General features: G+C 46.2%; 1 protein-coding gene across 1 annotated transcript; it reads right to left on the bottom strand.

Annotated features, from left to right (window-relative positions):
- Window positions 1–5,880: 5,880 nt before the first annotated feature.
- On the bottom strand, window positions 5,881–8,882 carry LOC132807100 (gastrula zinc finger protein XlCGF7.1-like). Its single transcript, XM_060821401.1, has 2 exons — window positions 8,745–8,882; window positions 5,881–7,268 (listed from the first exon to the last, which is right to left on the bottom strand). The coding sequence occupies exon 2, from the start codon at window positions 6,897–6,899 to the stop codon at window positions 5,985–5,987; it is 915 nt and encodes a 304-aa protein (XP_060677384.1). The 5' UTR covers window positions 6,900–7,268; window positions 8,745–8,882; the 3' UTR covers window positions 5,881–5,984.
- Window positions 8,883–10,969: the final 2,087 nt, after the last annotated feature.

Below are 10,969 nucleotides of genomic sequence, written 5' to 3'. Positions count from 1 at the left end.
CCACACAGTCAGTCGCCTGAGGTGGGAATTGAACCCAGGTCTCTGGCGCTGTGAGGCAACAGTGCTAACCACCGTGCCGCCCAGTATTTTAGTTCAGTCTTAACTGGTTGAAAGTTCAACAGAGTTCAACTGATGAGGAAACACCCTCTCTTTTCTGCCCCTCAACTTCAATCTGTAAGCATGTGTTCTATTGAGTTTTCAAATTGAGTTTGCTTATTGGGACTCTTGTGTATATTCGAACAGCATAATTAAGTCTAGTTGGATAGGCTGAGTTCTGTAGAGGTTCTTTATTCTGATCTTTATGTTTAATTGTGTAATTTTGTGAATAATTATTGAGTAAAAACTGAGGTCTGCAGATGCTGGAGATCAGAGCTGAAAATGTGTTGCTGGTTAAAGCACAGCAGGTTAGGCAGCATCCAAGGAACAGGAAATTCGACCTTTCGGGCCGGAGCCCTTCATCAGGAAACTTCCTGATGAAGGGCTCTGGCCCGAAACATCGAATTTCCTGTTCCTTGGATGCTGCCTAACCATTCCTGATGAAGGGCTGTGGCCCGAAACGTCGAATTTCCTGTTCCTTGGATGCTGCCTAACCTGCTGTGCTTTAACTAGCAACACATTTTCAGCTGTGAATAATTATTGTCTGTTTTAAAATCTGGTAATCAACTGAGCTAACTTACTCCAGGTAATTTTCACTGTACACTTATCAAAATAAATTGCAAAGTTATGGTGAGGGGCTGCCTGCTTAAGAATGTTTTGCATGGTCTGGTTTAGTCCATAACACAGGCCCGCACTCAGGAGAGATCTAATTGAAACATACAGAACACTGAACAGCCTGGGCAAAGTGGACATTGGGAAGATGTTTCCATTGATGGGAGAGACTAGGAACCGAGGCCACAGCCTTGGAGTAAAGGGAAGACCTTTTAGAACGGAGATAAGGAGTAACCTTTCAGCCAGAGACCGGTGAATATGTGGAATTCATTGCCACAGAATGCTGTGGAGGCCAGGTCACTAAGGATTTTTAAGACTGAGATAGATAGGTTCTTGAGAATAAGGGGATCGAGAAGGCGGAAGAATGGGATTGAGAAACGTATCAGCCACTATTGAATGGTATGAAGAGACGTGATAGGCTGAATAGCCTAATTTTGTGCTCCTATGTTTTATGGTCTCTTGCTGTCCTTAGACTCATGAGGGTGAGAATTTGGAGCAGGGCTAGGCCATTTGGTCTTTCGAGCCTGCACCAGCATTGAACAGATCATAACTGGATATGAATATACCTACATCTAGGTGGATATGCTGGGACATTTTTCACTGCAGCACAGGAGGTTGAGAGGTGACCTTAGAAGTTTATAAAGCCAAGAGGGATATTGATGAGGTGCGTGGCAGATGCTGTTTCCTTTGGGTGGGGGTTTCAAGATTAGGGAGCACATTTTTAAGGTGAGAGGAGTAAGATTTTTAAAAAAGACATGAAGAGCACCTTTTATTTTGAAAGAGAATGGTTTGTGTGTGGAATCAATATCCTGAGGAAATGGTGGATGCAGGAACAGTGACAACATTTAAAAGACATTTGGATAAGTACATGAATAGGAAAGGTTCGGAGGGATATAGGCCAAACTAAATGGGATTAGTTTAGTTTGTGAATATAGTCAGCATCAACTAGTTAGACTGAAGGGTCTGTTTCTGTGCTGTATGACTCTAATTGTTCTGTACTGGCCTTAAAGCCATTTTTCTTTTACTTTCCCCATCACCATCCTCTTCTTTGTTGTTCAAAAATCAGATGAACTCAGCCTTGAATATATTCAATGACTGACCCTCCCCTCCCCTCCCCCACCCCCACCAACTTCAGGAAGACATCCCCACTTCTGAACTCCACTCCTCCTTGCTAATATACCACTTGCTTTGCTGATTGCTTGCTGCACCTGTCTGACGACTGACATTGTCTAGTGAAGAAGGACACTAAGACCCCTTTGTACATCCACACATCATTCCTGATGAAGGGTTCATGTCCGAAATGTCGACTCTCCTGGTCCTCCGATGCTGTCTGACCTGCTGTGCTTTTCCAGCGCCACACTTTGACTTTTAATCTCTAGCATATGCAGTCCTCACTTCCTTCACATCCCAATGTGTCACTTTTAAACAATGCAACTCCTTTCTGCTTTTTGTTCCACAGTAAAGGTTATATTATCACATTGTGGTCATGCAATTGTCATGTGTTTGCCAACTGAGAACAGACCTACACCAATGTTTCCATAGTCCGCCCCCTCCCTGGATTCACTCCCTTTCCTTTCAGTTGCTGCAAGTCCACAACTGAAGCCCAGAATGAAAAACAACAAAACGGAAAAGAGAGTGCTGTACTCACAGATGTTGAACAGAGAAATGAAGTTGCAGTCTGGGGTGAAGCTCAGCCATCATTCAGGGAGAGATTAACAGCTTCCAAAGCTCATGGTCCAACTTCCACATTCAGAGAAAGGGGGAGCTCTGAATGGCAGGAGGTCCAGTCTCTTTGTTTCCTCAGGGCTCTCTATTGGTCCATCAAAAGAAGATCGCGAACCGTTCATGTGGAAATCATGGAGTATGCGCAGATGTTTGCTGACGTCGAAGAGCATAAGCAGTCCTTTGCTGAAGCTGGCGTAGTATGCTCTGCAGGAGATGCTCGTATTACGGACAGATTTGAAGTGTCCAAATGCAAGTAGGAGAAACAAAAAGTGTAGAACCACAATTATTACCCCTCTGTGGCTCGATATTTTAGTCTTTTTGCATTTTGTCTGGCTGCTTAACCTTTATATTCCTTTCCCCCAGGGTAGGGCAAGCCCAAACTAGAAGGCATAGATTTAGGCTGAGTGGGGAAAGATTTATGAGGGACTAAGGATTATATAAAAACACTATTTGAAAGTTAATTCGCCTCAAGAAATACCCTCTCTTACGCCCCACATAAAATAGATTGTTCACAGTCTACTGATCACTTAGTGGAAAGAATATTGTGAAACCTGAAAGGGTTCAGAAACAATTTATAAGGACATTCTTTGAGTTGAAGGGTTTAAGCTACAGGGAGAGGCTGAATAGGCTGGGGCTGTTTTCCCTGGAGCAGCAGAAACTGAGGGGTGACCTTTATAGATGTCATAAAATCAGGAGGGGCATGGATAGTGTAAATAGGCAAGGTCTTTTGCCTGGGGTGGGGGGAGTCCAGAACTAGGGGACGAGTTTAGGATGAGAGGGGTAACTTGTTTCAAGCAGAGGGTGGTGCGTGTACTGAATGAGCTGCCAGAGGAAGCAGTGGAGCAATTTATAACTTTTAAAAGGCATGAATAGGATGGAGACATGAACTGGCAAATGGGAATATATTAATTTAGGAGATGTGGTCGGCCCGGACCGAAGGGTTTGTTTCTCTGCTCTATAACTCTGACTCTTGTTCTACTTAGTTGGAACCAATGTCACAAGACTAGGAGTAGGCCATTCACTCATTACTGTTGCTGGAAAAGCGCAGCAGGTCAGGCGGCATCCAAGGAACAGGAGATTCGATGTTTCGGGCATAAGCCCTTCTTCTGGAATACTCTCATTCACTCATTACAGCCTGTACTCAACTGTGGCCTAACTGCGCATTTTTCAATGCAGGTTCAGAAAGGTGCCTGCAGCTTTTTTTATAAAATTGAAGAAGCTTTAATGATGTTCCTGAATATATAATTTTAGCTATTCTTCATTTTAAAGATCAGCCATCTCTCATATAGACTCATCAACATCCATTCTCTCTTTCTTCTTAGAAAGTCTTGATACAGCAATCAAAGAAGACTTGAGGCACGAGAAATAACAGGTGCTGGGGAGAAAACGGAAAGAGAATGGCTGGGGGTCGAGAGGGAGAAAATGGATAGGGGTTGGGGGGACAGGGAGCGAATGGACAGCGGGCAGTGACACCACAAATCCCACCTTTCCCAGGACAACAGCAGTCACTTCTCAATATACATGTGGCCATGGCAACAGAATCCTGTAATCCCTGCAGGCCATTTGGCCCATCTAATCCACACCAAACTTCCAAACAGCATCCCAGCAGATGACCCCACCTACCATATAGCTCTGCAGCTCCCCCTGGCTTACCCCACCCTAAACTGCAGATCGTTGGACTGTGGGAAGAAACCGCAGCACCCAGAGGTAACCCACGCAGAAAGTCCACACTGTCACCCAAGGCTATAATCCAACCTGGGTCCCTGGCAATATGAGGCAGCAGTACTAACCACAGAGCCACTGTGCTGCCCAAAGCTTCGAGATTCTGCTTTGTTTTTGTAGCTTCTGACTTCTCATGTGCCCTCAGCAGAGGCGGTCTCCTCCTGATATTGTTGGACCATGCCCACTGCAGCCTTCCTTTCCCACCTCTCCAGCCCTGAGCATGTTGGTTCCTGAATCCCAGTGCCACCTGGTCTCCTGCTGCCAAGTGCAGAGAACAGAGACAATTTCTGTCACTATTCTGTCCCTTACCACACCCCCCCAACTTTGTTCTTCCTCCCACCACCCAGCCAGTTAGCTCCTCACCCCTGCAGCCCTCTCTCAGATCCCCTTTACCTGCGTGATTCACATGCATACCCACCTGATCCTGTCCACTGACCCAATGTGAAGGCTCTGTCTGGAGATGAATGACCAACCCCCAGAATAAAATGCTGGGTTAACTTGCCCCAACATGTATGCAGCCTGGCTTCCAGCTCCAACTCTGAGCCGAAGGTCCTCCAACACGTTTGCTCTCATTCAGAGCCTCCCACCTTCTGCAAAGCAAAAGACAAGTCCCACCCTGCCCTTTCCAATGTGTGTTGTGTAACTGCTCAAGTGTTTTTAGTGGCCGATAGCCAAGTTCGGAACCCATGAGGATCGTCTCAACAGGGACCTTGGGTGATCCCATTACATTATACACACTGTCTCTCACACACACAGTCACGCAAACCCTCTCACATACACATGGTCTCTCAGACACACACACAAACACACCCCACTCACACCCATGCACACGCCCTCTCAGAGGCTTATACTCCATCACAGAAAAAATTCACCAAGTATGTGCATATGCAAACACACTCTCTCATACGCATGCACACCTACACATGAGTCTATGGGTGAATTTGCATTTGCAGATACATTCGATGTGCACTTTCTGAGCAGAAATCTGCAGGTAGTCAATCCAAGTATTACTTTATTAATTCCTACTTTGGTAATGGAACCAGTCTGATTCAAGATTCGGATACAGACACACTCAAACCTTTCATACATTGTGAGAGCTGAGATGTCACCTATTTTTATAAAACCTGAAGTCATCTTCAGACTGTGACTTAAAAAATGTTCTGGGATTTATATATTAATGAACCAAAACCTGCAACCCATTCTAAAAGATGAAAGACTTAACAGCAATCTAGGTTTGTTCAATATATCATTTCTGTTGCATGACACTGTGATCTTTTGCTATAAATTCTGTGTCTTATCATCCTGTTCCACAGCTACCTGATGAAGGAGCAGCGCTCTGAAAGCTCATGCTTCCAAATAAACCTGTTGGACTATACATGATTTTTAACTTTACCCACCCCAGTCCAATACTGGCTCCTCCACATTGTTTCTAGTGAACACAGCCCACACCCTTTGCTGCCAGTAAACTTTACAATGCTAATGAAACGGTGCAGTACCTGCACTCCTGAAAAATTTACAATTTCTAACAATACTAGCTCTTCATTCACTGCTCCATTTGATACATGACATTGGAAACTTCGTGCAGGAGGGTGAAAGAAATGAGCAGATTTAAAACAAAAATTATTTGGAGCTCAAAGCTTTCAACGAGAGCATGAGCTCGGCATTAAGTTCAGGTAACCTTTATTGTGACCCAACTTTGTTACAGCTTCAGATTCTCCCCAGCAAAAAGGCATAGAAAAAGTAGCTTTTATTTAAAAAACAGCTCAAGGTCAAAGCGCACACATTCTCCCCAACATCACCACCACCAACCCCTCCAACCCATTGCTCGTTCAATCCCCCTGCGATGGCAGATGAATTCGCTGGTGGCTCCGCAGGTTGAAGGAACGGGTGAAACCCTTCCCACACTGAGAGCAGGTGAAGGGCTTCTCGCCTGTGTGGATCCGCTGGTGGTTCAGCAGGTTGGAGGAATTGCTGAAAGCCTTCCCGCACACGGTGCAGGGGAACGGCCTCTCCCCTGTGTGGACCCGTTGGTGGTTAAGCCTGTAGGAGGAACTACTGAAGGCCTTCCCACACTCAGGGCAGCTGAAAGGCCTTTCCCCGGTGTGGACCCGCCGGTGGGTCAGCAGGGCAGAGGAATTGCTGAAGGCCTTCCCACACTCGGGGCAGGAGAACGGCCTCTCCCCCGTGTGGACCCGCTGGTGCTTCAACAGGTCAGAGGATTTGCTGAAGGCCTTCCCACACTCGGGGCAGGAGAACGGCCTCTCCCCTGTGTGGACCCGCCGGTGGGTCAGCAGGGCAGAGGAATCACCGAAGGCCTGCCCGCACTCTGGGCAGGAGAATGGCCTCTCCCCTGTGTGGACCCGCTGGTGCTTCAGCAGGTCGGAGGAATTGCTGAAGGCCTTCCCACACTCTGAGCAGCTGAAAGGCCTCTCCCCCGATTGGACCCGCTTGTGGGTCAGCAAGGTAGTGGAATTGCTGAAGGCCTTCCCGCACTCAGGGCAGCTGAATGGCCTCTCCCCTCTGTGGACCCGGTGGTGCTTCAGCAGGTCAGAGGATTTGCTGAAGGCCTTCCTACACAAGTGGCAGGAGAACGGCCTCCCCTCGGTGTGGCTGCGCCAATAAGTCTCCAGGGCAGACAGGGCATGAAAGCCTTTCCCACAATTACCACACTTCCATTGTTTCTCCACAGAGCGAGATTCCTCCGGTTCCTCCATGGCTGAAGCTTCAGCTGTACGCAAACACATGTACAGCCCCTCCCTGCCGTGAATTCCTGTTTTCAGGCTGTATAGCTGTTACACGCTCCACACTCAATGCGCTGCAACAGTAGGGTCTCTCATCTACTCCCACTGATGCTGAAAATGTACTCAAACTAGTACCAAAAAGCTAGTCTCCTCCTCACAGAATCATAGTTGAAAATTGTTGCGGTCCTGATGGATTGAGTGACTATCAGACATTGACATCAAAGTGAGGACTGGAGTCACTGGAGAATCACTGTTGAAAACTGTGGCACTGAAAAAGCACAATGGGTCAGACGGCATCCGAGGAGCAGGAGAGTCAATGTTTTCGGATAAGGCTTTCATCTGTTCATTTTGAAACTTCCGTATTCAAATACGCTGCAAAAAGAAATTACAAAATTCATCACTGTCAGTCCAGGGTAGAAATTCAGAACAAGCAATTCTACTTTCTGGGGAATATTCTTTTCTTATTCCACAAAATTGAAAGCGCCATCCCACTCATTCTCCCCCTCTGTTCTCACTCCATTCTAACTAATTCTCTTGAAGATGCTGAATCAGGATCTTACGGGGCAACCAACAAGGTGACTTTGTTAATTTTGAATTCAAAATTAATATGAAAAGAAGTCTTCGATAAGCTGTTAGCACTTAAAAATTGACAAGGCACTGGGACTTGATGAAATGTATCCAAGGATCTTGAAGGAAGGGATGACAGAAATTGTGGGAGCACTCGCCATTATTCATCAGTCTTCCATGGACTTAGATAAATGCTAGAAGACTGGAAAACTGCAAACATTGCAGCCTCGCAGAAAGGTAGTAAAGATAATCTCAGCAATTATAGAGCAGTCAGTTTAAATCTGGTGAAAAAGCAGTAATAGTTATTCTGGTCAAAATTAGTTACATAGAGAGAGGTGGATTGATTAGGAAGTCAGCATGGTATTGCTGACAGGGACATTGCTTTTCAGAAACTTGTTGGTGGTTTTTGAAGTAGTTACAGGTTTGACAAGGATAACACTTCAGCTCTCCTCTGTTATCCATCCTGGCTGTCCTAGGGAGTCTGGTACCCCTATAGCCTTATGCTGAATTTGAGGGGATTAAAGCACCAAAGTGTGACTTAAAATTACTTGACTACATTGGTGTCTTGGTTTTGCTATCATATCTCTCCCATAAAGGCTAACAGAACAGGCTGTGTGCAGGAGTTTGCAGGGCACCACTTTCGGAAATCAAAAGAGAAAGCTATTGATCCTGCACCTCAGTAAATCTTGAAACGGTCTTAGCTCCTATGCACATGCTGAGATACATGTAAGGAGTAGATGTTTATATTTTGCTTCTGTACTTAGAATTCATAAATTGAAGCCAGTGTACATTTTAAAAATCTTCAAGATTAAAAGTAGAGGAAATCAATATTATACAACAGGGCGGCACGGTGGCTAGCACTGCTGCCTCACAGCGCCAGAGACACGGGTTCGATTCCCGCCTCAGGCGACTGACGGTGTGGAGTTTGCATCTTCTGCGTGGGTTTCCTCCGGGTGCTCCGGTTTTCTCCCCAGTCCAAAAGTGTGCAGGTTATGCTAAATTGCCCGTAGTGTTAGGTGCAGGGGTAAATATAGGGGAATGGGTCTGGTTGGGTGCGAGTCGGTGTGTACTTGTTGGGCCGAAGTTTCCACACTGTAAGTAATCTAATCTAATCTAACAACCTCCTCACAAAGATGGTGGCTGGATACCTAGGCAATCCAAGAGCGCCTTCAGCGGTGAAGTAAACACTGGGCCTGTGGGATTTTTATTGGGGTCCTCAGGCCTCCCCTAGGAGTTTATAAACTCCCCAGTCTCCCTCCTCCCGGCGGTCTCCAATCTTACCCTGTCTCACTGTCTCCTCTCCCCGGGATGTTTCTGAAACCTGGTCCTGTTCTAAAAAAGGATCACTGGACCCGAAGTACGTCCTCAGATTTCTCTTGATATGAGCTGCCGGACCTGCTCAGCTTTTCCAGCGGTTTCTTGTTCTTTCAGCCGCCGGCGCCATCCCTCTCCCCTACACAGCCTTTGTTCCGCCGAGTAAAAAATGAGGTCTGCAGATGCTGGAGATCACAGCTGCAAATGTGTTGCTGGTCAAAGCACAGCAGGCCAGGCAGCATCTCAGGGATAGAGAATTCGACGTTTCGAGCATAAGCCCTTCATCAGGAATTGTGGCTGTGGTAACGAGTCTGTTTGAGAACGTGGCTGAAGAGCTTCTGTGCAGAGGAGATGACCTGGGGGTTGCAGTGAGAGAGGGACTCACTGAAATCCTTGTAGAGGGAGGAAGAGAGCTTCTTCAAGGAAGGCATCCTTGTAAGAGGATTCGCAGTAGGTTAAAATCTTCGAGTAAAAAATGAGGTCTGCAGATGCTGGAGATCACAGCTGAAAATGTGTTGCTGGTCAAAGCACAGCAGGTTAGGCAGCATCTCAGGAATAGAGAATTCGACGTTTCGAGCATAAGCCCTTCATCAGGAATGTTCCGCCGTGCGACCTACACTGCACACGCGCTATCTTGCAAGGGCGTGGTCCTGGTGATGACGTCATCATATTCAGGGGCGTGGTTGGAGGAGTCCTCCAAGAATTCAGAGACAATAGGCGATAGTTTTGCCCGCCCCCAGCGCCCTGAAAGGTGGATTTCTTTTCCGTTTGAACGTAGTTTTTTTTTTAAATTTGCAGTCTGTTCAGAAATGTTATTGCAGACCTCTGGAAGGCTGAAACATTGGGAGACTTTCAGACATAAACAAAGAGATGCCAATAAAATAAATAAGAGTAGGTAAGGTAAAGTACGAAAGAAACCTTGCACAAAATATCAAAATGAATAGCAAAAGCTTCCAGTGGTGTGCTGAACGGAACAGAGTCACTCAGGCAAATGTTGGTTCCTTGGAAGTTGAAGCCAGCGAGTTAATAGGGGGAATACTGAAATAGGAGTAAAGAACTGTTCAGGTAAGAGGCCAGCACGGGGTGGGTGAGCCCTCCAACCACAAGGGATGAACCTAGATTTCTCCAGTTTCCTCGTTTCCCCTCCCCCCACCTTGTCTCAGTCAAATCCCTCCAACTCAGCACCGCCCTCCTAACCTGCAATCTTCTTCCTGACCTCTCCGCCCCCACCCCACTCCGGCCTATCACCCTCACCTTGACCTCCTTCCACCTATCGTATTTCCAACTCCCCTCCCCCAAGTCCCTCTTCCCTACCTTTTATCTTAACCTGCTTGACACACTTTCCTCATTCCTGAAGAAGGGCTCATGCCCGAAACGTCGATTCTCCTGCTCTTTGGATGCTCCCTGACCTGCTGCGCTTTTCCAGCAACACATTTTCAGCTGGGAATACTGAAATAGCAGAGCTGCGAAATTAATATTTTTCCTCAGTTTTCACGTTAGAGGACAATAGGGCCATTCCTATTGGAACGGGCAAATCAGAGGCTATAGGAAGCGTAGAACTTAAACAATCAATATAGATGGGTATATGAATAGGAAGGGTTTGGAGGGATATGAGCTGGGTGCTGGCAGGTGGGACTAGATTGGGTTGGGATATCTGATTGGCATGGACAGGTTGGACCGAAGGGTCTGTACATCTCTATGATTTCTGCTCCTTTATCTTATGATCTTTTGTTTCCAGTGGATTGGAAAAATACTAATGTAACACTTATATTCAAAAAGGGAGGGAGGCAATATATGGGAAATTGGAGCTCAGTTAATTTAACATCTGTTGTTGGGAAGGTGTTAGTATCAATTGCAAAGGAGGCAATATCAGGACACTTGGAAATTCAAAACTCCATCCATCAGAGTTAGCATGGTTTTATGAAAGGCAAATCAGATTTGACTAAGTTCTTTGAAGATGTAACAAGCAAAGTGGCTAATAGGGATCCTGTAGATGAATATATCTGGCCTTCCAGAAGGCACTTGCGAAAGTGCCACACAAAAGGTTAATTCACAAGGGTGGATCATATGAGATTGGGGTGATTTATAGGTGACGAGCTGATGGGCAGAAGACAGACAGTCCAAATCAATGCCTTATTTTTTCTGGGTGGCAAGATGTAACTAGTCAGGTTCTACAGGGTTGGGTCCTTGAA

Source organism: Hemiscyllium ocellatum, assembly GCF_020745735.1.
Source record: "Hemiscyllium ocellatum isolate sHemOce1 chromosome 27 unlocalized genomic scaffold, sHemOce1.pat.X.cur. SUPER_27_unloc_1, whole genome shotgun sequence".
Taxonomy (NCBI): domain Eukaryota; kingdom Metazoa; phylum Chordata; class Chondrichthyes; order Orectolobiformes; family Hemiscylliidae; genus Hemiscyllium; species Hemiscyllium ocellatum.
This window is presented reverse-complemented; position numbering and strand designations above follow the sequence as displayed.

Bases quoted from the DNA above. Each gene is read 5' to 3' on its own strand.
- LOC132807100 (XM_060821401.1), bottom strand. From the start codon at position 6,899: ATGTGTTTGCGTACAGCTGAAGCTTCAGCCATGGAGGAACCGGAGGAA.